Consider the following 27,423-nt stretch of genomic DNA (forward strand, 5'->3'; position numbering starts at 1 on the left):
TAAAATTCTGTCTCCCAGCACATAGAATTAGCTCACCCCTCCGGTGCCTTTGTTTTCTCTCCTGACATTTCTCCCTCTGCTCCCTTGTATGGTTGACTGAGCAGAACTGGGACTCAGGGAGGACACCTCACTTCTCTGGGCCTTGACTTCCTCCTCTGTAGATGTGGAATGCTTTGGTTCCCACAGCTCTGACACAGGGACAGGGACTCCCTCTTCTCAGGAGCTTTAAGAGCTCCAGGCTGGCGGTGGAAAGGACAGGGAGCAGACAGAGTCTGGCACTCATCTTTATTACAGGTTGGCAAGAATGAAGTTCCAGAGGCAGTGTCACTCCTCATCATGCAGTTTTTGCTGAGAAAGGAATAAAAGGTGTGAGGGGGCAGCTGGCAAGAGGGAGGAAGGGTGTGGGGAAGAATCTCCAGGGCTTTTAGGGGCCTAAAGGGGATGCCTTTAGGGGGAGAGGTTCTGGCCTCAGGGATCTTGGTTCTCATTTGCAGGTCTTTGTAGTTTAGGGGGTGGAACTGGGCTTTCTTCAGAGGTGCCAGTCTGTACGGGCCACTCTGAGTAGGAAGGGGATTCTCAGGCATGGGAGCTGTGGGACCCCCAGGTCTGTCACACTATAGGGTAAGGAGTGCCCACTCTGAGGGGCACTGATATTGGCGGGTGTGTTGACATGGGGTGACTAGTGGGGCCCAGAGGAGGGACCCACCTTGGCGCCGATGTCGCGGCTCTTGGCCCGCAGCTTGTTGACCTGGGACTCGGCGATGTCCGCCCGCTCCTCTGCCTCATCCAGCTCGTGCTGCACCTTGCGGAACTTGGACAGGTTGGTATTGGCCTGCTCCTCCTGCAGGGGTGGGGGTTAGGGCGGGGGAGGATGAAGTGAGAGGCAGCGGGGGTTGGAAATACTGAGCATCCCAATCTGAGGGAATCCCTGTCCCTGAGCTAGGGGCTTGGTGTTCTCACCCCCAACTATGTTCCCCTATCAGCTTTGCCAAGGATATTCTGCTCCTGGCTTGGCATCCTCCTCAACTTGCCCAGAATTCAGAATCCTTCATGGCCACCCACTGCCCAAGATGCATTAGATACTGTCTGGTCTGGTTTCTTTCAGAACCCAGCCTCACTGCACCTGCTCAACCAGAACTCTGATAGATGCTCCCAACTGCAGGGTTCCTGCACACATGTGAGCATTAACACCTTATTTGCACACTTTGCTGCCCACCTGGAGTCCTCCCCACTGCTCTATGGTCAGGTCCTTCTCTGGGCCCAATTCCATAGCCACCTTCCAGCCTTCAGCACTGTCTGGCCCCCTGGCCTGCTTAGCAGTGGCACTGCTTTCTCTTGGGCCTACTGGTGTATGGATTATAAGCAGTTTGTAGGCAGGTCCTGGGTCTATTTGACCCAAAAGCACTGCTTTTGTTTGCTCAGGGTGCCTGACATAGCTCTGAGCACCCAGAGCATGTGGAACGTCCAGTCCCCATGCTGAGGCGGACACCTGTCAATTCTCACACATGAGAGGTATGTTGACAGAGAATGGAGAAAACCATGAACTCACTGCCTCCTCTGCCTGGCGCTTGTAGGCCTTGACCTTCAGTTGCAGCTTGTCCACCAGGTCCTGCAGCCGCAGCAGGTTCTTCTTGTCCTCCTCCGTCTGGGGGTGGATGGATGGGAGAAGCCAATTGAGAGGAGGAACAAGTAGAATCATTGTTCCCTCCCTCAATACATCACTTTCCTCCCTAGGCCTTAGTTGCCTCTCCCTCCCATGGCCCAGGTCAATGAGGGGGTGGGGGATTCTACCTCTGTTGCTACTTATAGGTCAAAGGACCACAGCAAAGTCCTCAGTCCAGATCTAAAAGGCAAAGAGGGCTGTAGCGCTAAAGTTGGAAGTGGGGGAAGGGGCCCAGAACCAAACAGAATTCTTTCATCTGATAACATGGAGACATTGGGGCTGTGTCAGTTCCAACCTGGAGCACTGTAGATGCTCCTGGCCAGTGGTTTTAGAGTGAGCTGAGAGGACTAATGAGGAACCCTGAACAAAGGGTATTATCATAGTCCAGACCATTCTGACCTATCATATATATATTGTACTGGGTCAGATTTGGGCACTATACAGGATCACTGTCACCTGATCATTCCTATCTCCACATCATTGCATGTGCTAGGATACCACTTGCCCTTAGGTTTGCAGTACATCTGCAGTTCTATAGCTGTGTCTCCTTCTTGTGCCTCTCATATCCAACTGTCAAATGAATCAATACCCCCTTTCTCTGTCCTTCCCTCCCAGGCACACTGTGAAAACAACAGGTCAAGGGCAAAAGCTCTGAGCTATGCAGATGCAGGTCTTAGAACATTTTGGGATCTTCTTTATCTAAGGCCTTCTATCTGTTGTTCCAGAAACTCCTTGGAAGATCTGAGTCTTTTCCCATCTCTGACTTTTATCCCTAAAGTGCTACACTATGTCCCCCCCTTTCAGGCCAGTAGAAGCGTTCCTTGGGCTGTGCTAAAGCCTTAATGGTAGCACTTTAGGTTATTAAAAAAAAATCCTGAGGAAATTGCTGGTTAAAAGATTTTCAGGAAGTAGAGGTAGGTTCTGCATTCACTAGGAAAAATCATGGACTCAAGACAAATTGACTCCAGGGAATGTGAAAGAAAATTAATCTAAAGATAGCTTCTCAAGACATGGGTTCCAGGGGGGTCGGGTGGCATTCCTGGAAAGTGCATGTGCGTGGGGCCTGTGTGGGTTGGGAGGTGGGACTAGAGAAGCACTTTCACATTCGCTCTCAACTGCCCCCTAGAGCAGCCCCCACGCCCGCACCTGGTAGGTCAGCTCCTTGATGCGGCGCTCACTCTTCCTCATGCCCTTGACTGACTCCGCGTTGCGCTTCTGCTCGGCCTCCAGCTCATTCTCCAGCTCCCGCACCCGGGCCTCCAGCTTCTGCAGCTGCTTCTTGCCGCCCTTGAGGGCGATCTGCTCGGCCTCATCCAGCCTGTGCTGCAGGTCCTTGATGGTCTGCTCCATGTTCTTCTTCATGCGCTCCAGGTGGGCGCTGGTGTCCTGCTCCTTCTTCAGCTCCTCTGCCATCATGGCAGCCTGGGGACGGGAGACACGTGTAAAAGAACAGAGGCCCGGGGCCTCTTGTCCCTTGAGGATCACCTTTTTCCCATCGTGGCGTTTGTTTCCCGAGGCCCTCAGACTCACGCAGCTACAGAGTCAACTTGCCACGGCACAGTGGCCTGGCCTGGACCCAGGGCCCCATGTCTTTAGCGGGGGCAGGAAGGGGAGCAGTCACTCACATCCGTGATGGCCTTCTTGGCCTTCTCCTCGGCGTTCCTGCACTCCTGCACGGCCTCCTCCACTTCAGTATGAAGCTGGGACAGGTCTGACTCCATCTTTTTCTTTTGGTTGATGAGGCTGGTGTTCTAGATACATGTAGAGAAAACTATCAAGTAGATACTTTGTTATTTGATTCTACACCTGTATCCACAGAAAATTAAAACCAGTCATTTTTTTAAAGTCTTGTTTTTATTTATTCCTTGTATCCTTTGTTATTGTGTATTCCATGTTTTGTATCAGCTTTCCCTTTTCTTATGAAAACGGATATGTTCTTGAGGTTTACCTAAAATTACTCAGCTCTGAAGAAAGACTTCAAGCAGCGAAAGGTCTGCAATTCTTCTCCTGACATCTTTCGTAATGTGTCTATTCAGGAGCATGAAAATATTGCAGGGAAAATGGGAACTACTTTTTACCAGGACAATATCCTGGAAATGATTACAGTTGCAGAAAGAATATAGTAGAGTAATGAAGAGGGGGTGGAGTCAGTGGATGATATCATTCCCACACATACTAGATTACAGCAAAAAGGCCCACAGGACCCTGCAGTAAGATGGACACGAAAACTCATTGCAGAGAAGAGCTGACGTCACTGTGTATGGGACTGCAGAAAAATGGTGTTCCGTTGAGAATTTGGCTTACAAGTAGATGCACTTGTACTTCGTTAAATGCCCCACATCTCCCTCTACAGAGCAATCTAGGGGCTGTCCTCCAGATCAGGGATGCCAGATGACAAGACAGCACGCATTTCACCACTCCCAGATTTGTGACTTTGGTGGATCTCGCCAACCAATCACGACCCCATTAGCTTTTAAGTGTAGGCCCTCTTCTCAAGGTAGTGATTCCGACAGCCATGACTGACAGATGAGAGATGGCCCAACAGATGAAGCAATTTGCCATTCTGGTTGGACATACTCACTCAGAGCATCTGGTTCAGAAGCTTCTGTGGTGTCCCGGCCTCTGCCACTCAGCAGGTTTGTCCACACGGCCCCTGACCTCCTCACCTGGGAGTGCAGCAGCTGCACCCGCTCGCTGGTCTCGATCAGCTCCTGCTCCGCCAGCTTCCGAGACCGCTCCGTCTGCTCCACCACGGCCCGCAGCTCCTCCAGCTCAGCCTGCAGCAGGTTGTTACGCCGCTCCACGATGGCGATGTTCTCCTTCAGGTCGTCGTTGGCACGGACCGCATCGTCCAGCTGGATCTGGGTGTCCTGCGGGGGAAAGCATGTGAGAGACCTGCACCCATCCCATCAAGGCTTCCTATTTGGGGTCTGACACACCCTATGCCATGTTCAAACGCTCGGTCCAGTAGAGGGCAAAGGGGCACATCCCCTCATCTATTCTCTAGGCCTGGAAGCTGGACTGGTCCAGGACATGCTTAGGATCTGGTCGCTTTTCTTTCCTCAAGCCTCCAAGTCCAGGAGGGGGGTGGCTCCCACTTTCTCATTTGTGTCAGCCCAGGGCCCTCATCATACCTGTGGGCAGCTCCCTTCTGAGCGTCCCAACCTCTTTTACCTTCAGATGGGCCTGGGCAATCTTCAGGTGCTTCTGGGCCTCTGAGGCTGTCCTGTTGGCCTGGCTCAGCTGGATTTCCATCTCATTGAGGTCGCCCTCCATCTTCTTCTTCACCCGCAGGGCCTCGTTGCGGCTGCGTGTCTCTGCATCCAGGGAGGTCTGCAGCGAGTCCACCACCCGCAGGTGGTTGCGCTTGGCCTGCTCCATCTCCTCGTCCTTCTCTGCCAGCTTCCGCTCGATCTCTGCCTTGATCTGGTTGAACTCCAGCTGGGCCCGGAGGATCTTGCCCTCCTCATGCTCCAGGGAGGCCTGGGAGAGGGTGGGGGAGAGAGGGTTCAAGGCAGACAGTCAGGGCACAGGGCAAGGTGGGGAGGGAGGCCAAACGTATGCAGGGTATCAGCCAGGACTACGGCCTCTGGAGAGGAAGGCCTGGGAAAAGATGCAGGAGGTGAGACCTGCATCCCAGACCACCAGGGTGCCCTGGCAGAGGAAGTGCAGGATGCTCTGGGTTTCCTCTGTCAAGGAAAGGGTTTGAACCTCACAATTGCCAAAACACTCTAGTACCAACACTGCGTAATCCTGACCCTCTAAACATCATAGAAAAGTGGGAGGTTTTTCGGGGCGCCTGGGTGGCTCAGTTGGTTAAGTGTCCGACTTCAGCTCAGGTCATGATCTCACAGTTTGTGGGTTCGAGCCCCGGGTCAGGCTCTGTGCAGACAGCTCAGAGCCTGGAGCCTGCTTCTGATTCTGTCTCTCTGCCCCTCCCTTGCTCACGCTCTGTCTCTCTGTGTCTCTCAAAAATAAATAAATGTAAAAAGAAAAGTGGGAGATTTTTATGACCACATATTCCAAACTTTATCTTTGTTTCCTGGGTCACTTACCCTTTAGTGAAAAATGTTAGAAACCCCCTAACTCAGGACTTTCCCTAGGTTCTTAAAAATGAACAGTAATAATAGCAAATATATATTAAGTGCTTAAGTTTGTTACCTCATTTAATCTTAGTAATAACGCATAAAATCTTATTAGGTATGTACAATTAATTCCATTAGAGATAAGTAAAAGAAGGTACAGAGAGGTTAAGAAACTGGCCCAATGACACAGTGGAGGTTCTGAAGCCAAATTTCACATTCAGATCTGTTTGACTCTGAAGCCCACTTAATGTCTGAGGGGTTATTATGATAACCACTTTATAAACGTGATAGGAAACATAACCTTATGACTTATAATCAGACTGGGATGATTTTCTGGGTGCAGACCTTGGCTTTGGAGGTAGTCATGGGTACCAGATAGTAGGTAGACTAAAAAAGGAGCTAATAAATTTTGTCTTGGGGTCAGCACCACCCCCAGGTGAAGGAGAGTGGGGAGTCAGAAACAAGACAGGGTAAGTAGGAGAGGGTATGAGGTAGGGGTGTGGGCAGAAACAGCCTCTCACTTCTGCCTCCTCCAGGGCCGACTGCAGCTCCAACTTCTCCACTTCTAGCTGCTTGCGGACCTTCTCCAGCTCATGTGCATTCTTCCCTCCTTCTCCCAGCTGCTCAGTCAGGTCAGAGATCTCCTCTGGGGGTCAGAGGGCCAGAAAGCCCAAAGCCTGAGTTTTCCCTGCCCAGTGTGGCCCTCCCCATCCCCCCTCCCCCGCCCCTCCCTGGTCTCTCAGGCCTCAGCGCACCCTGAAGGTTTTTGTTCTCCCGCTTGAAGGTCTCCAGGTGCTCCAGGGACTCCTCGTAGGCATTCTTGAGCTTGAAGAGCTCTGTGCTGAGGGAGCGCGCCTCCTTCTGCGAGGACTCCAGCTCTGACTGCGACTCCTCATACTTCTGCTTCCACTCGGCCAGGATCTGCGGGGACCTGGCTCACTGCGTGGCCCCCAGCCCCGCCCCAGCCCCGCTCCAGGGCCTGCCCAGGTCCCTGGGCTGGGCTCAGCCTCCTCCCCTGCCCTCAAGGAGGAGGTCCCAGTCTTCACGGTGACATTGGCCTCCCTCTCCGCCCCTGGCTGCGGCCTCCAGCTCGGGCCCACCTTGTCAAAATTCCTCTGCTTCTTGTCCAGGGCTGCGGCAGCTGCATTGGAGCGCTCCACATCCACCATCAGGTCCTCGATCTCATTCTGCAGTCGGTGCTTGGTCTTCTCCAGGGATGAGCACTTGGCGTTGACGGCCTCCACGGCCTCCTCGGCGTCCTGCAGCCGCTGGGCCAGCTTCTTCCTGCCCGGGGCAGTTAGTGTGTGTGTGTGTGTGTGTGTGTGTGTGTGTGATTCTACCTGGGAACAGTGGGACCTTGGAACCACCTCCTCCCCAGACCAGGTTGACCCAATCCTCGTCCCCACAATACCTTGGGACCCTGAACAGCCCTTTAGGCCCTGCGTCCCTAGCCTCGAGCAACCTAAGCCTGCGAGTGCCTAGGACAGAATGTCTTCCCTACGTGCAGTGACCTCTGGGTGACAACCCCCACCCCTCCCCATACCAGGCTGATCGATGGAAGCTCCTCTGACCAACAAGCTTTTTGCTCGTCTTATACGTGAGCATCAGGTATAACCCGAGCCAAAAGCTCATGCGTCACAGGAAGTGAGTCAGGGCCAGCCAGGTTCACTCAGAACACAAGATCCAGGCTCCCTTTCAATCATCTCTGTTAGCCCCCATGCTTCTTCCACCCTCCTCCGATCTCCTTCCCATGCCCACTCTGCCTGTCTTGCTCCTTCCCCTCTTAGAATTGGGTGGGGACTGCCCTGAACTCACTTGGCCTCTTCGAGCTCTTCAGTCCTCTGGATGGCATCTGTCTCGTACTTGGTCCTCCACTGGGCCACCTCGGAGTTGGCCTTGGACAGGACGCGCTGCAACTCAGCCTTGGCCTCCGTCTCCTCCTCGTACTGCTCCCGCAGCAGGTCACAGTCATGTCGGGCTGACTGCAGTGCATGGGCCAGGGCGTTCTTTGCCTGGGGAGGGGTGGGCACTGACAGGCAGGCTCATTTCCGAGGAAGGGAGGAGGGAATGCCCCACCAGCATCATTCTCTAGATCCTTTTCATATCCATAGACTTCAAACAAGCCCAGCCTCAATTAGAGTGAGGGCTGGTGTGGAAACTCAGCATCTTGGAGTAGCCTCCCAGTTTGCCCACCCCACCCCCTTACAAATAAGGAAAGAGGCATTCGATGATGTTGAGGTGTGGCTTAGCTGGAGTGTAGAGGAAGCTAGATTGGGGCTCTTTCCACCACAGAGGATTCTCTCCAGTCTCTAGGCCCCTATTCCTGGTCTTGATGTTAATTGTCCAGCACTGCCATCAAGCCTGTCCCACTGTCCCTAGCTGCGCCTCACCTTGCCCTCCTCCTCCAGCTGCCTCTTGAGGTCCTCCAGCTGCTGGGTGTAGGAGAGCTTGCCTCGGGTCAGCTGGGATATCAGTGCCTCCTTCTCATCCAGCTGCCGAGACAGCTCCCCTGGAGGTGGGAACAAGAGGGAGGAATTTGTGGGCTATGGAAGGGGGCAATTGGTACCTGACCCTCAGGAAGGCGCAGGGCTGGTGAGGGGCACCCACCGTTTTCAGTCTGCAGCTTAGCTCGCTGGGTGGTGAGGTCATTGAGGGAGCGTTGGGTCTCTTCCAGCTTTGCACGGTACTCATTGGCCTGGTCCTCCAGTGTCCGGGACACCTTCTCCAGGTTTGCCTTCAGGCAGTAAGGGACAACTTGTCATGGAAAAGGACTGGGTGGACCAGAGAAAGGATGGGAAGGCCAAGGTGGGGAGAGCACAGGGATCAGGGAGGTGAAAAAGAGAGGTGCTGACAGGAACAGTCTGAAAGGGGTACATGAACTAAAGGAGAGATGGTGAAGAGCTGTGGGCAGAAGGAGGGAGGGTGAGGGAGAGAGCAAGACAGAGACCAAGAGGTGATGAAGGGGTGACGATGAGAAGACAGGGCAGAGACAGTGGAAGGAAGGCCACCGAGACAGAGAAGGGGGCAAGAAGGGTGAGAGGGCAGCCCACCTTGGCCTTGATGATCTGCTCCATGTTGGAGGTGACATCATCCAGCTCCAGCTTGAACTCACTCTTCTCCTTCTCCAGCTTCTGCTTCACACGCTGCAGGTTGTCGATCTGCTCGCCCAGCTCGGCCACGCTGTCGGCGTGCTTCTTGCGCAGGGCTGCTGCCGTGGCCTCGTGCTGCAGCGTGGCCTCCTCCAGGTCCCGCCTCATCTTCTGGAACTCGGCCTCGCGCTTCTTGTTCATCTCGATCTGCACGGACGTGGCCCCGCCAGCCTCTTCCAGCCGCTCGCTGATCTCCTCCAGCTCCCGGGACAGGTCTGAGCGCAGCTTCTCCACCTTGGCCCTGGCGGTGCGCTCAGCCTCCAGCTCCTCCTCCAGCTCCTCGATGCGAGCCTGGGCCGGCACACAGAAAGCTCAGACCCACCGCCTGCAGACCCCACCCCAGGGCTCTAGAACACGCAGGTCTCTCCGGAGCAATGGTTCTCAACTAGGGAAAGTTTTGTGCCATGGGGGATAGTTGGCAATGTGTGTAGACATTTTTGCTTGTCATGACTTGCCATCTAGTGGGTAGAGGCCAGGGGTGCTGCTAGACATTCTGTGATGCACAGACCATCAATATCAATTTGGTTGAAGCTGAATCCTCAAAGCACTTCCTAGAGACATTTAGACTCAGTCTGAGAATCTGCAGCCCTGAATCCAGAGAATCTGTGTTCAGATGGGGATTCAGAGCTCCTGTGAGATCCTGAATCTCAAAGATTCCACAGATTCACTAGACTCTGCTCTGCTAAACATAAGGCAGGAAAGCTGGTGCTTGTATCTTACAAACAGTTGCAATAATATGCCTGAAAACAATCAAAATGTTTATAATCCGGGCTCCTGGGTGGCTCAGTCAGTTGAGCGTCTGACCTCAGCTCAGGTCATGATCTCACGGTTCGTGAGTTAAAACCCCACTTCGGACTCTGTGCTGACAGCTCTGGAGCCTGGAGCCTGCTTCCGATTCTGTGTTTCCCTCTCTCTCTGCCTTTCTCCCACTTACGCTCTTTCTCTCTCTCTCTCTCTTTTTCTCTCTCTCTCAAAAATAAACATTAAAAAAAATTTTTTTAATGCTTGTAATCTTCCAGGTTCACCACGAAGTCCAGTCAACCATACTCTTCACTCTCCAGGGGTTGCCTTATTTATGTCTAGGGTGGGTTCTACTTTTGTTGTTCCCTTCCAGGCCAGGTGAGTGCTAGAAAGTTGGCCTTTTCATCATCATGCCCCTACCTCATTTTTCTGGCCTTTTTCTTGGCCTTGACTAAATTGGGAGAATGTCCCATCTTTCATTTTGATCTGTTCCCTGACCAGCCAGGAGCAAAAAGGAGTATCAATCAGTGGAATCCCTGAATCTGTGGTTGAGGACAGTGTTAATGGAATGTGTGTGGGTGGGCCCTGGGAGCAGGAGAGAGAGGGCCACCACGCCTCTGCTCTCAAGATGAGGAAGGTAGGACTATGTGCAAGAGCTTGGGCAGGAAGAAGGAGGGCCTCAGCCTACGGCCAAGACCTGGTGAGGATAATAGCACTGTTGTTCTGGGTCTAAGGGCCAAAGAGTTTGCCTAGACCCAAATAGAAGAACCTGGAGAATGTCCTAATATTCTGGCTATAACTGAGAGGGGCACCCAAGAAAATGGAAGGGTAAATTATCACTGAAGGCAGGCTAGCCCCTGAGCAGCTCCCCAAATGAGTGGAATTGTGTTCATGTATCACTTGTAGCCTGGACCATGGGCCCCGAATGCTGAGGAGAGATCAATGCTCTCCAATAGCCACAGTGTGACCAGAAAATCAGAGGATAAGGCCTTGCCTGTAATAGTTGAGTACCTGCTGTCTTTGTGGCCACTATGTCCAGACCTGGCCATGCAGCTTCTGTAGCTATAAAATGGGATCTCAGTACCTGTCTGCCTTGCTTCCAGGGCTCTTCTGACAAACACAGGACTAAAAGCATGTTAAAATTCAGGGTGCACTAAAAGTAAGGGTGGCTATGGCTGTTAATTTAATCTCCTCCTGAAGAGGGATGAGAAGGCCATGGAGAAAATAAAAGAACACCTTCTAGCTAGTGGCAGGCTGACTGCTAGCTGTCTAAGTGGTTTTATAAACATTATCTCCTCTGGCCTTCTGTAAGGCAGGTGCTATTATCTCATTTCACAGGTGAGAAGAGAATCTGAGACTCAGCAAGGGGAAGTGAATTGCTCAGGGTTGTAGGAGTTGACTGAATACCATAGGGTCAGTACCTGGGAAGAGTATGATCAGAGCACTCCATAGGAAGGTGCTCCATGAAGGCCCTCCTCACCTCCATGTAGAGGGAAAAAGTACCAGAAGAAGAGCAAGAGGAGACTTGAACCCTGTCATTTGTGCTGGAGGAAAAAAACCCATGAGACAGGGCACAGCTCATCAAGAGAGCCCTTTTAGTAGGCTTGTTTGCCTCCCAGAATAGCCCTGCTGAAATAAGACTCATTGCTCTAATGGGGGAAGGCTGGTGTTCCCAAGTGCCAAGTCAGGGGGCATGGTGTCTCCAAGGCCGCCTGGAGTTGTAGATGCTGTCTGGAACCCTACAGAGCTCTTGCAGCCTCAGCTGCCTCACCACTGAGCTCCCCATTTGGCTGCACCAGGAAGAACTTCACCTGGTTTTCCTTCAGTTTCTTCTGCAGCTGAAGGGCCAGTGCCTGCTCATCCTCAATCTTACTGTTCTGCTGATTAATGTCAAACTCCTTCCTGGAGGAGAAGGGAGGGGTGACAGGTGGTCTTCCATCCTCTTTGCCCATTCTCTTCTCTTGCCTGGCATGCTAGGACAAGTCCCCTCCCCACTGGTGCAGAGGGTGAATGAGGGAGGGCTGTTTGACTTCCTCATTCACACTGTGCCCGGGGACAGTCATGGCCAGTGGGGTTGTGGCATCCTGTGCTCTAACCCTCAGGCCAGACATCTCCATTTGCCCCTCTGGGACACCCCAGGCTCCTACTTCTTGAGTTTTTCTTCAAGCTGCTGCTTGTCATTCTCCAGGTCCATGATGCTTTCCTGGGTCATCTTCAGGTCACCCTCCAGCTTCCGCTTTGCTCGCTCCAGGTCCATACGAACCTTCTTCTCCTGCTCCAGGGATCCCTCCAGCTGGTGGAGAGAAGAAAATAAACAAGGTATAGAAAACATGAGATCCACAATACATGCTCTTCTGCTCTCTTCTAAAGTCAAAGTCCAGCGGGATTGGAGGTCAAACTAGCAGAGAAATCCCTGCAAGCACAAAAAATTCTGAGTCCTAGTCTAGTGAGGAATTGCAGAGGGCAAAGAGGCTTCAGGGGTCATAGAGGTTAGCTCTAAGTACCAGGAACTCCTTGGTCATTGATGTTACCTGCAAAATCCTGACCTGAGAGAGACAGAGCATGGCTCTTACTACTCACATCATCCACCTGCTGCTCCAGTTTGACCTTAGACTTAGTCAGTGTGTTGGCCTTGTCCTCCTCAGCCTGAAGGTCATCTAGGGCTTGCTGGTGGGCCTCCTGCAGAGCCTTCTTTTCCTTGGTCAGCTTGGCGATGATTTCATCTAGTCCAGCCATCTCCTCTGTCAGGTTCTTCACCTGCCGACCAAGAACCCCATCCCATTCAGGGTCAGAGGTCACCAGCCTGGAGATGTCTATGGGTATGTCCAATGCCAAGGACCAGGACCACCTTGTGGTTTGGGAATCCTGAGGAGATCTGGGCTGGAGCCAGAAGGAGCTGCCCTCACCTTGTTCTCTGTTGCATGCTTCTCCTTCTCCACCTTGGCCAGCGTCAGCTCCAGGTCATCAATGTCCTTCTTGAGCTCAGAGCACTCATCTTCCAGCTTGCGCTTCTTGGCAGTGAGCTCTGCATTCATCTCCTCCTCGTCCTCCAGCCTCTCTGTCATCTCCTTCACCTTGGCCTCCAGCTGGATCTTGTTCTTGATCAGCTGGTCACAGCGCTCCTCTGCATCATTGAGGTTATCTTGTTCCTGGGAGATGAGGAAGGAGAGCAGAACTGGTGATTAAAGAGAGAAGAGACACAGGACCTTAGTCCCTGGGGATGAGATGGGCTATAATCCAGGGGAGTAAAGGGGGAGGCATGAAGAGATAATTGCGTGGCTTTACTGCCTGCACTTGGAGCTGGAGGTCATTCTTCTCCTGCAGCAGGGACACCATCTTCTCCTCCAGCTCCTTGCGGCGAGCCTCTGACTTCTCCAGCGCCTCTTTGATGCGCCCAAACTCCTCCTTCATGGTGGCCATCTCCTTCTCTGTCTCTGCGCTCTTCAGCAGTGGCTTGATCTTGAAGTAGAGCTTCATCCAGGGCCAGTTCTTGACCCCCATGAAGGCCCGAATGTTCCACTGGATTACCAATAGGGCATCCCTGGGAAGGAAACATGGAGGTAGGAAAGAGCATTCAGAAAGAGCACTTCCCAAACATGGGACCGACTGCAGTTGGCTCCCAGCCCATCTAAGCAAGTTCGCAGGCACCAGAGGGCTGGAGCCCTGTCTTGCGCCTTGATATACACCCCCACTCCAACATTACCTCACTGATCATGGAGCTACTCAATAAATATTTATTAATTGAACAATTCAACCAGAGGACAGTTTATATCTTCCCTGCTGGGGCACTAGTAGTAATGAAAGTTACGCCACTCAGAATGTCTACTAAGTTCAGTGTTTTTAATCCCATAAGAACTGCAAATGTGTTAAAACTTGTATTTCACAGGTAAGAATATCTATAGCATATATGTAAATTATGAAGCATGAAATAAAATCACGAACCATGAACCTATCAATTGTTCAAACAACAACTAGAGCCATTATCAGTGTTGATTCAACCTGTGTGCTTCTCTCCATCCTCTTTCCTAGTCCCCCCACCAGAAGTAGCCACTATCCTGAATCTTGTGTTTTTCATTTCCTTACTTTCTCAAAACATACTTTAACTCAATGCGTATGTGTCTTTAAACAATATGTCACTGTTTTTTGTTATCTCTGAGTTTTATAAAAATTGCATTACACTGTATGTATCCTGCTGTGACTTGCTTTTGTTCACTCAACAGTATGCTTTTGAGGCTCATACACATTGTACCATGTAGTTGTAAGTCCCTCCTTTCATTGCTTTGTAATATTCCACTGAACAACTATTCTACTATTTACCCATTCCCCCGGGGATGAAAATTGGAGTTGTTTCCAAATCTTTGCTGCTCGTCAATGATGCTATATTCTTTTTTTTGTCTCATGTCGTACATGTGCAGGAGTTTCTGTGGTAATGCACTTAGAAGTGGAATTGGAGGGTATGCAATAGTCCATCTTTTTTTTCTTTTTAAGTGATGCTGTGCCCAACACAGGACTCAAACTCACAACCCCGAGATCAAGAGCCGCATGCTCTACCAACTGAGCCATCCATGTGCCCCTACAATTGTCCATCTTTATATTTGTTTTTTTTTAATATTTTTAAACGTTTATTTATTTATTTTGAGAGAGACAGAGAAAGTGTGAGCAGAGGGTGGGGGAGAAGGGCAGAGAGAGAGGGAGAATCCCAGGCAGACTCTGCGTGGTCAGCGCAGAACATGATGTGGGGCTTGAACCCATGAAACTGAGATCATAACCTGAGCTGAAATCAACAGCCAGACACTTAACCAACTGAGCCACCCAGGTGCCCCACAATAGTCCATCTTTTTTTTTTTAACATTTATTTATTTTTGAGAGAGAGAGACAGAGCATGAGCAGGGGAGGGTCAGAGAGAGGGAGACACAGAATCTGAAGTAGGCTCCAGGCTCTGAGCTGTCAGCACAGAGCCTGACGCGGGGCTCGAACTCACGGACAGTGAGATCATGACCTGAGCCGAAGTCGGCCGCTTAACCGAGTGAGCCACCCAGGCGCCCCATACAATAGTCCATCTTTAAGAGATAATACATTGTTTTTTCAGGGAGGTTGCACTAATTTACAGACTTCTTGATTTTTGTCAATCTAGTGTTTTTAAATGGTATCTCATTGAAGCTTAATTTGCATTTGCTTATGAAGAATTTTCTTTTTTTCTTTTTCAAAGAATTCAGAATGAGACCCAGAGTGGTAAAGTCACTTGCTCAAGCCAGCTAGTGAGTGGTGAAGCCAGAATTTGATCTCAGGTCATCTGACCCACACCAGTTAGCACTGCTTGTTTGCCTCTTATATATCTGGGAGAGCCTTTCCCTTTCCTTCACCTCACCTGCGTTCCACGATCTTCTTGAACTCAATGCGCATGAGCTGGCCCCGGGCTTGTGCTTGGATGCGGGTGATGATGCGGCTCAGCCTCTCGTCCCGCATCTCCTCCAGCAGACCCAGCAGCCCCGCCTTGAAGAACACCTGTGGGCAAGAGAGCCACAGCCTCAGAGAAGGGTAGCTAGGGTGGAGGAAGTAGGTGGGAGGTGCTGACTGAGCTCCTAGGGGATCCATCACCCATATATCCTAGACCTCAGAGTGAAATATGAAAAAGAAGACAGAAAGGAAGCCTGGGTTCCAGCCCTTGGGTTGATTCAGGAAGCCAGGATTCAGAGGCCTGCCTTCTAAACTCCTAGCTGCTCCGCTTAACATGGCTGGGCGTCCTGCAACTCCACGCTGTGGGGCTTTAGACCCACCTTGGTGTGGCCGAACTTGTACTGGTTGTGGTCAATGTCCAGGGAACCCAGCAGCTTCTCTGCCCCTTTCCTGCTGTCAATGAATTGGCCCTCAGGGATGGCCGTTGGGTTCAGGATGCGATACCTGGAGAGGGAGGCGCCCCAAGTCACCCACGTTCTGTGCTGACCTGCTCTGCCCACAGCATTCAAGGCCACCTGTGGACTCCCCTCCCCACCAGGTCTTCCCAGTTTCCCCCTGTTTCCTTAGCTCCAGGGCACCCTGTATCCACCTCTGCCGGAAATCTCCATAGAGGATGCGGTTGGGGAAGCCCTTCCTGCAGATGCGGATGCCCTCCAGCACACCGTTACAGCGCAGCTGGTGCATGACCAGGGGGTTGTCCATCACCCCTGCAGCAGGAAAAGAGGAGAAAGGGTCAACCTCAAGGCAAGTGGATGCCAAGTACCCTCTCTAGATTAGACCCTTACACATCGCTCACCCGGAGCCTTCCTTTCATTGGGGATGATGCAGCGCACAAAGTGAGGGTGGGTGGTCCTCAGGTTGGTCATAAGCTTATTCAGATTCTCCTGGGGGTGGATGAGAGTGGGGACTCAGAAGCCACAAGAACCATCTTTTTGGTCCCTGAGCCCCTGACAGCCTGTCTCCAGAACTCTCCAAGGGACAGAGAGTTGACATATAATTTATGATGTGAATTCAGGCTTGTGTACAACTCCCATGCCCAAAATGACGACATAACTCTAACTTCTTTCATTCCCAAACTCAGAGCATCAGGTTAGGGTGACAGCCAAAGGGCTGGGCCTGCCCACCATGGGCCTCTTGGCATCTCTGTGTCCTTCTTACCCGGTGGAGGGCTGACACTGTCTGAAAGGATGAGCCTTTTTTCTTCCCTCCTTTGCCTTTACTGCTGTCCCCTAATAACAAGAAAAGAGATGAGAAGCCAGAGCCTGAAAGTGGAGGAACCCTTTGGCAGGGGCAGGGTTCTGCCCCTCACTAGCCATGTGACTTCACAAAGTGATTCTCCATGTCTTAGGTTTTCCAGGAGGAGAATGGTAACTGCCTCTAAAAGATGTGATGAAGATTAGATAAGTTTGCTTGCTACATGGTATATGCTGAAATAATACCAGTGCTTTTCTCCCACCTTCTAACTCCGCGCTTCATGCTTACATCTTTCCATGGTCTACCTTCCTTCTCATAGTTCATCCTCCTCATTCCAATCCACACCCTCTCTTTTCCTTCTCTGAACGGGACACTCACTTGTTCTACCAGATGTTCAGTGATCCTCTTACAGGCATGGCTATGCTGGGCCTGGTGCAGTGATGCATGACACCCTCACTGACCTCCAGTTGCTCACAGTCTTGAGGAGACACACGACATGTACACCAATATCCATAGCACAAAGTGGAAAATGGCACTTTCAGAGATCAGGTACAGCCTGTGGTATCTCCTGACCCCCATCCTGTGACTGGAAAGCAGGCTCCCTTCTGCCTCTATGGTCACATGGTTTGAAGCAGTGAGACCCTGGCCCCTCACAACTTAAGAATTGCTCTGGCCCAATACAGGGGCTGCCCTCTTACCAACATCAGCAGAAGCATATGAGGAGAAGAGTGTGGCCATGAGCTTGAGGGAGGACTTCTGGTACAAGCCCACCACTGTCTCGTTGAGTGGGTCTTTGTTCTTCTCCAGCCAGCCCAGGATGTTGTAGTCCACGGTGCCAGCATAGTGGATCAGGGAGAAGTGAGCTTCCTGCTTCCCCTTGACATTGCGTGGCTTCTGGAAATTGTTGGACTTGCCCAGGTGGTTGTCATACAGCTTGGCCTTGAAGGTCATGTCAGTGGCCTTGGGGAACATGCACTCCTCCTCCAGGATAGACATGATGCCCATGGGCTGAGAGCAAGGGGAGGAAGCAGAGAGAGCATCATTGCATGCACTCCCAGGATTCCAGAGTCCCACACCCTACCCGAGGAAAGACTACAGCCCAGTATAGCGGGCAGGCTACAGAAACTCTGTGCTGGCACCTTCTGTCACAGTATAGGAACCTAATATTCTTGGAATAAACCTAAATCCAATTCTATTCTGGCCTACATAACCTCTTTTTGCCCCAGTGGACCTAACAAAGAGCCCTGTGCTCCCAGTTGTCCTGCAAGGTCCCAAGGCCTTGCAGCAAGTCCCTTCTTCTTGTAAGACTCCTTGCCCCAGGGCAAGGAGTATGTATGTGTCAGAGGTGCCAGACTAAGGGACAGGCCAGAACCCTGTCTATATGATGGGTAACAGTTCTTCAAGGGATTGTCAAGGGATCCAGGTTCTGTACAACATCCTGCTCTTCAGAAAGGATGGTAATTCTTGACTTTTCTTGGGGCAGGAATTGTAATGAGAATTTGATTAAACTAAAGATGTCTCCCTGGAAAAAGGCATGTTCATTCTCTCTCTCTCTCTCTCTCTCTCTCTCTCTCTCTCTCTCTCTCTCTCTTTCTCTTTCCCATATAATTTCAGGCAATTCTGAGGCTTCTGGGAGAGCAGCACCCTGGATAACCACCCAAAGCTTCTGGTAAGCTCGCATTTTCTGAAGGGCAATGGCTGGCTGGGTGAGGGTAGTTATTCCAAGCTCTGGTCTGTATCAACAAAGTGCAAAGGCACACTGAGAACAAGCCAGCACTGGGAGCCTCACACCTCACATCCTTGTCTCTTCTGAGTCTATAGACAAGAGGGGCTGAAACAGGCTTATTCTCTGCTATCAGGAAGAGGAGGGAAAACCAAATGTCTCCAGTTTCAGCCTAGGATCTTTCCATGAATGATGCTTCTCATGGAAGTCAGAGGGACCAAGAGTCCTCTCCTCACTAAATCTCCTTCTTAGGACTCTGGGAGGTGACCACCGTGCAGGACAAGTTCTTAGGTCCTGGGGAGAGAAGAAAAGGGCTCATCCTCTGTATGCCCATGACTTTACAGTGGGTAGAAGCTGGGTCTGAGAGAGGCTTGGGATTCTGGGGACTCCAGTATCCTGGTTGTAGAAGGGACAGTACTGCCACTCTGTCTGGGATGACAGGGGAAGGTGACACACACAGGTGGCAAGATGTAGGCAGCACCTTCTCGATGAGGTCGATGCAAGCCTGCAGGTCCATGCCAAAGTCGATGAACTCCCACTCGATGCCTTCCTTCTTGTACTCCTCCTGCTCCAGCACGAACATGTGGTGGTTGAAGAACTGCTGCAGCTTCTCGTTGGTGAAGTTGATGCACAGCTGCTCAAAGCTGTTGAACTGCAGGGGGCAGGGGTGGAGCGGGTCAGGCAGGCAGGGGTCTGAGAGGACAGTGGGGTCAGCCCAGGCCTGTGCCCCAGCCCAGTTAGGAGTGTGGCCGGACCCCTCCTCTGTCAGGCCAGGGAGAGGGAGCCCCCACTGGAAGACAGGATGATGTGTTTATCACCGCTGAGCCCCACCGCCTTTCCCACTCCTGGCCATGATGGTCACAGGTGCGAATGAGTGAGTTACTGTTCCCCCCACACCCAGGCTCCCCCAACTCACATCAAAGATCTCGAAGCCGGCGATGTCCAGGACCCCTATGAAGTATTGGCGTGGCTGCTTGGTCTCCAGGGTGGCATTGATCCGTGTCACCATCCAGTTGAACATCTTCTCGTACACTGCCTTGGCCAGCGCCCCAATGGAATAATACACCTGCTGGACGCTCTGCCCCTTGGTGACGTACTCATTGCCCACTTTCACCCGAGGGTGGCACAGCCCCTTGAGCAGGTCAGCTGAGTTCAGCCCCATGAGGTAGGCAGACTTGTCGGCATCTGGTGGGGAAGGAAATAACTAAGCAAGCACTTTCCACAGACCTCCTTTGCCTGCCCCAGAGCTTTTCTGAAGCATTGAGTCTGACCCCTGTCACTAAAGAATTGCAAATCCAGGCCTGGAAGGGCACAAGTCTTGCCAGGGGCACCCAGCCCAGGCCTCTCCATCTGTCCAGAACTTCCCACCACCCAGCAATTCCTCTTGCCTCTGTCTTTGCATCTACTGGGCGTCCCTGGGCGAAGCCCTTCACCAGCACAGCTGTGAGCTCATCCTTGCCCTCACTGTCCCTTCATGTCTCCAGGGCAGACACTGTGGTTGACAGAAGAGACATGTGCTGCTCCCTGCCTCCTTTCTTCCATCCCAGGATCTGGCCCAGGATTGGGCCCATTCTACTCTTAATCCATGTGGGGTTTTTTGGATTTGTTTTTATTTTTGTTTTGTTTTGTTTTTAATATGTATGTATGTATGTATTTTTGAGAGGGGGTGTGAGTGAGCAATAGGCAGAGAGAGAGGGAGAGAGAGAGAATCCTGAGAGGGACAGAGAGAGGGGAAGGAGGAGAGAAAGAATCCCACGAAGGCTCTGCACTGTCAGCATGGAACATGAAGTACCTTGAGCTGGAGCTCACCCCATGCAAGACTCAAACTCACAAACCGTGAGATCATGATCTGAGCCGAAGTCAGATGCCTAACCAACTGAGCCACCCAGGTGCCCCAATCCATGTGTTGACCAACTTGACCAGCTGGGAAATCAAGGTTTCTAACAACGTGTTACATCCCCCCCAACATACAATCTCTGTTTAGAGGAAATTTATTTGATTTAATTTCAAGAATTTTATGGTAGCTTGTAACATGCTGTCATGAAACCCAGGCTTGGCATTTTGATATGGATAGACACAGATAAGTGGTCCTTGAAGATAGGCTAAGAGGAACATTCTTAGGCATTTGTCTAGCCCTATACACCTCATATCTCCTTCTCCATGAAATGTTACCATAGTCCCAGAGTGAGCTAGGAGGGACTGTTGTTCCATTTCACTAAGGAGGAAACTGAGGTCCAGTGAAATGTGTGACATGTCGATGTCAAGCTGTATTTTGACCCCTGGCCTTTGCCTCCCAAACAGGACATGGCACAGAGTCCGAACAGGGCTCACCCAAGGATTGGGGACCCTTTGCATACATACCGCATTAATGATCAGGATGCACAGAGCTCAGAATCTGCTTTCCTGAGCTTGGGTGAGTCTTGGGCCCAGAAGGAAGCATCCCCAACTCATAGTTGGGATTGAAGAGTTGGCAAGATTGTGGGGGACCTCCCTGTCTGCCCACCTTCCCCATGTCCCCGCCCCTCCCTGGCTCTCACCCCATCCATCTACCCTACAAGCCTCAGGTCCCTAGGGAGCAGGCCTGTCTGGGGAGAGTGGGTGGCCTCTGGCTAGGCTCTAACAAGGAGAAAGCCTGTTGGTAGGGGTGGATGGGGTGAGGGTGAGGGCAGAGCCTCCTTCTGGGAAAAGGTGCTGCCCTCTAACCATGTACTTCTCGTACTTCTGGTTTCCTCTAACTTTCTCTATTTTATGGTCCTAATAGTCTTAATAAATTAGGTTGTCAGCTCTTGAAGAATTTTTGAAAGATACCACTTTTGGATGCAGCTTGGGAGACCCTGCTCCCAGTGGACTATCTCCTCATGACAAGTGAACGCCCAGCACCTCAGGCCTTTACAGCACCTGCCTTCCCTGCCCCACCTTCAGTGCCATCTGGCTCGGCCTGCTCCTCCCGCTGCTTCTGCTTGAACTTCATGTTGCCGTAGTGCATGATGGCACCTGTAAGCTTGTAGACGCCAGCTTTCTCCTCAGGAGTGAAGCCCAACACATCAAAGGCACTCTGGGAAAGAGCAAGAGAGGCAAAGAGGGTGGTTGGATTGGGTGGTACAGGAGCCCTCAGGAGCTTTCACGCTGCCTCCTTACTCACATCCGTGGCCACGAGCTCCTCGGAGTCATCGATGGAGGCCACAGACACCTCTCCCTGAGACACGAAGGCGTAGTCGTAGGGGTTGTTGGTGACCAGCAGCATATCTGTCCAGGCAAGGAGCAGGGCAGGGGACAAGGGGATGGAAGAGGATAGAGACAGACAGAGAGGGGTTGGGAGAGGGACACCATGGGGGTGGGGCAGGGATAATAGAGGAGAGGACCGGGAGCAGGGAGAGAGGAGGAGAGTCAGCAAGGATCATGCAGAGAATCAAAAAGACATGAAAAGGTAGACAGGAGACCCAGGGAGGGAGGACAGTGGGAGAATGATACCTGGGAGTAGGGCAGGCACAAAGAGGAGAAGGAAGAAACAGACCAGGAGGAGGAGAAGAAATATGACAAAGAAAAAGTAGGAAAGGAAGCAAGAGGAGACTCAGGCAGGTCTGAGATGGGGGAGGAAGAGAAAGCCACTGAGCAGACCAAAGGAGGAGGGAGGTGAGCAGGAGCAAGTGAGGAGAAGGAGGGTACCCGCCCTGTAGGGGAGGGCAGTGTGGGCATTGAGGCATCAGGTGGCCTCACCCAGCAACTCTGGCTTCTTGTTGGACAGGATCTGGTAGAAGATGTGGTAGTTTCTCTCAGCCTTCAGCTGGAAGATCACCCGAGACTTCTCCAGGAGATCTGAAGTGCAGAGATGGGGGGAAGGCAGGTAAGAACAGAGAGAGTCAATCCAACAAAATGATGGAGATTAGGGAAGAAAGGCTCTTATAACAAAATGGAGAAAGCAGGGGAAGAGGCAAGGAGATGCAGAGGGAATGTTAAGATAGGGTCGCCCAGCTAGCTGGGAAAGAAGGCTGAGATAGAGGACACAGAGAGGTGGGCAGGGCTCCCTGTCATACTCACAGGTCTCTATGTCTGCAGAAGCCAACTTTCCAGTGGCTCCAAAGTGGATCCTGATGAATTTCCCCTGGGGGCGGATGGGACAAACAGTGAGGGAACTGACCAGAAGGGACAGAATGGAGATCTTGGACCTCAACACAACCCAAAAAGCCCTGAATAGTTCTGGAAATGTTAATGACTTATTTGGTGTCCCAATTTACTATCAGGAAAACAGAGAAAAGGATGCCTATTCCCCTATTACCAAATATCTCTGAGCAGAAACAACAACATGGGAATGAAGGTAAATATTACTACCTTTGTTTCTTTTTTTAAAAATATTTATTTTTGAGAGAGATGGGGGAGGGGCAAAAGAGGGGGAACAGAGGATCCCAAGTGGGCTCTGTGCTCACAGCAGAGAGTCCAATGTGGGGTTCAAACTCATGAACCTTGAGATCATGATCTGAGCCAAAGTCATACACTCAACTGACTGAGCCACCCAGGTGCCCCACTACCTCTGTTTAGAGGTAGGGAGTTTAGATAAGGGAGCTGGGACTTAAGCATGGAGACTTTCTGGGTAGGTGGAAAACTCGGAAATCAGCTCCAGCACCTATGCTCTCTTCCCCCTTCCCATGTGGAAGAGCTTTGTAAACAGTCATTAGGAAAATCTAGAATGTGACAAAAATCAGCTCCATTACTTGGCTATGAAACAGCCATGGTGACTCTGGGTCTCTTTTCTTGAGTTCTCAGAGCTCAGGGAGGCAGACTGAGTGGGGAGGGTTTGGGGTGTGTGTGTGTGTGTGTGTGTGTGTGTACACACACACTTGCTGGTAACCAAAAGCCAAACACAGGATGATCAATTGGGTGTAGTGACTGTTAGGAAAACAGTGCCCCCTTTTTCTTGTCAAGGCCAGATGAGGCCAGTTAGCAGTCATCAAGGGCACTCACGAAGCGGGAGGAGTTGTCATTCCGAACCGTCTTGGCGTTGCCAAAGGCCTCCAGGGCGGGGTTGGCCTGGATGATCTGGTCTTCCAGGGTGCCCTGCAAAAGCAGCAAAACCTCGAGGGTTTATCTTCTGTCTACCTCCAGCAGTGGAGAGGGCAGGAGGCTGCTCTGGTCCCGGGAAATGGAGGTGGGCCTGTGGCTCCAAAGGGCCATATTTGGACATCAGAGTGTGTGTCTCCTGCCAGGAAGGTCTTGAGCATTGGGCTTAGTGGTGCTGTCCCCACTGTTCCCCAGGGCAAGGCTGGGGGTCCCCTGGGTCAGCCTGCCCACAGGCCCCTTCTGCTGAGCCTGTGGCCCACTCCATACCTTGTTGGCATTGGCATTGTCCTTCTTGCCACGGTCACCTATGGCCGCAATGCTGGCAAAGTACTGGATGACACGTTTTGTGTTCACAGTCTTCCCTGCACCGGATTCTCCACTGGAGGCAACAGGGACCCATCAGAACCCAAGATCCCCTCTGTGCTCCATTCAGAGTTCAGCACTGCACCCTCCTCCCTCAGAATCCCGGCCATCTAACCTCCTCCAATGGGGTCTTGCAGAGTTTGCATATCATTGTAGGTCACTCTGGCACCCCTCTGAAAACCCAGCTCCCCACACTCCTGACAGTCACAGCCTTGAAAACTTCCTCCCCTCTGTACCCCCAGGAATCATCCTGGATCCTCCCCAAGTCCCTGTGTGGGTAGATGGCATTTGCTCACGTGATGAGGATGGACTGGTTCTCCCTATCTGGAAGAGGAAAGAAGAGAGGCAACAGAGTCAGGTCCATGGGGTACAGGGCTGAGGGGGCACAGGTCAGGGCTGCTAGACTCACCTGTCAGCATGTACTGGTAGGCATTGTCAGAGATGGAGAAGATGTGGGGTGGTGCCTCACTCCTCTTCTTGCCCCGGTAGGCAGCCACCACCTCCGCATTGTACACAGGCAGCCACTTGTAGGGATTGACAGTGACACAGAAGAGGCCAGAGTAGGTCTGGAGTAGGAGAGAGGGCAGACATGAGGGGCTAAAGTGGTAAGCCTGGGGCAGATGGTGACAGGCAGGGGAGTCTCTTGCTTATCCCAGCTGGCTCCTCTCTTCCTGCAGCTACCAGGGGTAGGAAGGGGGCAAAGGGGAGCTTGGCCCCATGGGCAAGTTCTGACCCCTATCTTTGAGAGAGTTGCCCTGGCCTCCTTTGGCCTCTATCCAAGGCTGGCATCCTGTCATGTATACTCACGTAGATCATCCAGGCTGCATAGCGCTCCTTGAGATTGAAGAGCACAGCGGGCTCATGCAGGAAGGTCAGCATGGCCATGTCCTCGATCTTGTCAAACTTGGGTGGGTTCTGCTGCAACACCTGGTCCTCCTTCACGGTCACCGTCTGGGGAAGGTGCATGGACAGGGATGACCACACTCCTACCAGAACCCTTGCTATTGTGTACTCGCCAGCCTCACCCACTTACCTCCTCCCAGGACACGGGCCACAACCTGGCCTCGATCTCCCAGCTCTTCTCTGACCAGTGCCCATAGATCCCCCACAACTCTTTCCCCACATAACTTACTGCTCACTCTCCCTCCCATCCTAGGTACTGTCCTAGAGTCCCTGTGTCTTGCCAGGACCCCAGAGCTTGTGCGCTTGAGCAGCACTTTTCCATCTCTGCTTCAACTATCTAGGGGCAAACTTGGCAGGGCTGGCAGCTCTCCTGTCTGTGCACACACCTTACCTGACTCCTGGGGACAGTGCTTGAGGGTGTCAGTTGCTCAGGGTCAACCTTGCCCTGCTAGAAAACATCTCACCCACCTTTCCTACACCTCCCTGCTCTGCATTGGTCACTATCAGTGTGGTTTGATTGGCACCAGTTTGCATGCCCTAATGTCATTAGATCCCACAGGTAGGCATTCTAGTGTTGTTTTCTTTCTTTCTTTTTTTTTTTTTTACAGTGGAGGAAGCTGTGAATAGAATAATTAAATGGTTTACTGGCAGGGTGGATAGCCAGTGGCAAGGCTGGGATCAGAGTCAAAGCTCCCAGCAGGCTGTGGGCTGTCATAGCACACCTTGTTGGTACACAACATTCAGTCACCATGTCTCAAGGCAAATGGTTCTGAGCTGCTGCTAGTGACCAGTGGCGATTCTCATGGCTGGCCTGAGGAAGCAGGGACTGTGGACATCTGAGTGCTAGTCCCCAGCTCTGGGACTGAGCGTTCAGCTCAAGAGTTCCTGCTTTTTTGATGAACCACGGGAATCTACTCCCAAAACCAAGAGCACACTGTACACACTGTATGTTAGCCAATTTGACAATAAATTATATCGATCTATCAATAAACATTAAAAAAAAAAAAGAGTTCCCACTTTTTGTGTTCCTCGGGGCCTAAGACTTTGCTCTTGGTTTGGGTGAGGTTGTGGTTTGAGGGAGTTGGTCCGTGGAGGAAACTGAGGCACAGAGGGGAGGGATACACATTCAAGAGGGAGCTTTACTTGATGCTGTGTCTGTGTCTTCTTTATCTACAGGACCCCTCTGAGGCCAAAACCAGTGGAGGTCCCCCCATCCCCGCCCCAGCATCCTCTCTGGCAAAGGATGTGCATCCCTGGGATGGTGCCCTGTTACATCTGCTCAGGTCCATCTGAGAAAGGTCAGAGTTCTCACTCAAATGTTGGGCTCCTCTGGGGGGGGGCGTGTCCTACACCCTTGCTGGCTTTGGGTCTCCTACAGAGCCCCTCAGCTCCCATTGCAAGTGGCCCCACTCTTTATACACCCCCCACCAAACTTTCTCTCCCTTTCCCTGGTGCTCTGCCCCACACACCTTGCCATTTTCTGTCTCAGCAGTGACCTTGCCCCCTTCCCGGGACAGGATCTTGGCCTTCACAAACTCCTCCTTGTCGTCGGGCACAAAGCACTCAGTGCGGATATCAAAGGGCCGGGTCTGGGCCTCCAGACGCTCCTTCTCTGATTTGCGGAGGTACTGGGCTGCTGCCCCAAAATCAGCCATCTGGGCATCAGTCATTTTGGTGCTCCTTTGTGCCTGAGACCAGAAGACCCAAGCCTCAGTGAGTGGCACTGCCCTCCACACCCTCACTCCCTGCCACATTTCCTTATCACCTGGGTCCTATTGCTCTCCCCCACTGCTGAGAAGATCCTCGCCTGGGTCCCTTGCCCTGTGACATGATGCTGGAGGAGAATCTCTAAGGAGTTTGCTAAGGGGAGGTGCTGAGCTGCTTGGAGAAAGGACGGGGGCCCTGGTCCAGCAACCTGGCTCCCGAGAGATAATTGGGAGGCTCTCACCTAGTTATCTCTTCACAGAGAATCCTGAAGACTCTGAACCATGTGTGGAGCCACAGAGGCACAGCCAGGCAGAGGGAAGACCAGACAAAGAGAGTGAAAAATAATGGAGGCAGGTCAACAGGAGGAAGTGAGCCAGGAGGCTCGACCCAAAGAGCCAAAGAGCAGGACAGACCGAAGTGGGGAGTTAGGGAGATAGAAGAGGCAGCGAGGCAGGAAAGAAAGGACACAGTGTCAGTGAAAGTGCCAGGGGTGGAGGATGAATCAGACTTGGAAACAAAGAGAGATAAGGAGATGAGAACACACAGACAGGAAGAAAAGACAAAGGGGACAGACAAAGAAGGACCATAGTGACAAGTATTGACAAAGAGGAAGGACAAAATAAAAGCCATCCAAGGAGGGATCAGGATGAAGACAGAGCATGGAGAATATGGAAAGTAGATAACAGAAGCAGGGAAAGAAATGCAAGTCAGAGGGGAAAAGAGGTTTTGGGCTTTTCCCTTGGAACCTCCCCTCAGTCCGTGGGAACTCCCAGGGGTTGGAGTGAGGCAGTTCTAGCAGAACCCTTGGGCCTCTGACCAACCTGCACCCCACTCCCTGAGGAGGCAGAGTCCCTCAAGGGAGGGGGGGAGCTCTGAGGGTTGACCACGAAGGCCCCCAAAGAGCCTCTTACCTGGTTCAGAGGAGTAGGTCTGTCTGTCCTCGGGAGCCATCTCCTTTATACCCTGCTGCCCCCACCCCTTGCCTAAATTTGGAGTCCTTCCGGAGGGACCCTCCCTCCCACCTCTCTCGCCTTCCAGCTCCTCCTCTCTTGATCCCTTGGCTCTGGAGGTGACAGGAGGACAGCAGGGCCTCTAGATTTGCCCATGAAAGGTCTGTCGCCCTAGCCCCTCTGGCTCCAGGGCCTTTTTTTAGTCCTTGGGCACATTCCTTCCCTCCAAAGAACTGATGGGCAGATAGCAGGAAGACGGAACTTTCTCACACAACCGCCCCTGCCCGCCAGGCCCTTACCTTGGTTATTTTTAACCTGAAGAGTGAGTTGAGCACACTGGGCAAGAGTCACCTTCTCCTGCAGGCCAGATGCTTGTCCCCTGCCCCCCAGACATGGGCTCCCCTCCCTCCTACCCATTTCCACCCTGGCCTGT

General features: G+C 52.0%; 2 protein-coding genes across 3 annotated transcripts in view; both read right to left on the reverse strand.

The window, feature by feature from the left end:
• Positions 1–663: 663 nt before the first annotated feature.
• Positions 664–27,423, reverse strand: part of LOC115516261 (myosin-7) — a 53,089-nt gene continuing 26,329 nt past the window's right edge. For both annotated transcript variants that reach the window (XM_032593684.1, XM_032593685.1), the window contains exons 35-39: positions 4,330–4,533; positions 3,289–3,414; positions 2,810–3,085; positions 1,550–1,645; positions 664–841 (exon numbers count right to left, since the gene is read on the reverse strand). In XM_032593684.1, the coding sequence (XP_032449575.1) occupies positions 680–841; positions 1,550–1,645; positions 2,810–3,085; positions 3,289–3,414; positions 4,330–4,533 (864 nt within the window). In that variant the 3' untranslated portion in view covers positions 664–679. The remainder of the gene's footprint in view (positions 842–1,549; positions 1,646–2,809; positions 3,086–3,288; positions 3,415–4,329; positions 4,534–27,423) is intronic.
• Positions 4,760–26,017, reverse strand: LOC115516264 (myosin-6). The gene is made up of 31 exons (XM_032593686.1): positions 25,803–26,017; positions 24,238–24,381; positions 23,840–23,996; positions 23,727–23,754; positions 23,335–23,446; positions 22,972–23,064; positions 22,051–22,114; positions 21,730–21,828; positions 21,155–21,258; positions 20,929–21,067; positions 18,929–19,197; positions 18,494–18,664; positions 16,988–17,297; positions 16,254–16,324; positions 15,892–15,979; positions 15,685–15,802; positions 15,416–15,539; positions 15,007–15,143; positions 12,924–13,179; positions 12,545–12,787; positions 12,219–12,395; positions 11,786–11,931; positions 11,450–11,540; positions 8,799–9,188; positions 8,356–8,482; positions 8,139–8,257; positions 7,564–7,760; positions 6,849–7,032; positions 6,504–6,669; positions 6,270–6,394; positions 4,760–5,146 (listed from the first exon to the last, which is right to left on the reverse strand). Exons 1-31 carry the CDS (start codon positions 26,001–26,003, stop codon positions 4,775–4,777), a joined length of 5,022 nt encoding a protein of 1,673 aa, XP_032449577.1. The 5' UTR covers positions 26,004–26,017; the 3' UTR covers positions 4,760–4,774.

Source organism: Lynx canadensis, chromosome B3 (genome assembly GCF_007474595.2).
Source record: "Lynx canadensis isolate LIC74 chromosome B3, mLynCan4.pri.v2, whole genome shotgun sequence".
NCBI classification, from domain to species: Eukaryota; Metazoa; Chordata; class Mammalia; order Carnivora; family Felidae; genus Lynx; species Lynx canadensis.

Coding starts and splice junctions, on each gene's coding strand:
- LOC115516264 (XM_032593686.1), bottom strand. CDS start 26,003: ATGACTGATGCCCAGATGGCTGATTTTGGGGCAGCAGCCCAGTACCTC. Junction 16,325..16,987: donor ATATGCTTCTGCTGATGTTG/GTAAGAGGGCAG, acceptor TCTTGTTATTAG/GGGACAGCAGTAAAGGCAAA. Junction 15,803..15,891: donor CAATGAAAGGAAGGCTCCGG/GTGAGCGATGTG, acceptor TTCCTGCTGCAG/GGGTGATGGACAACCCCCTG.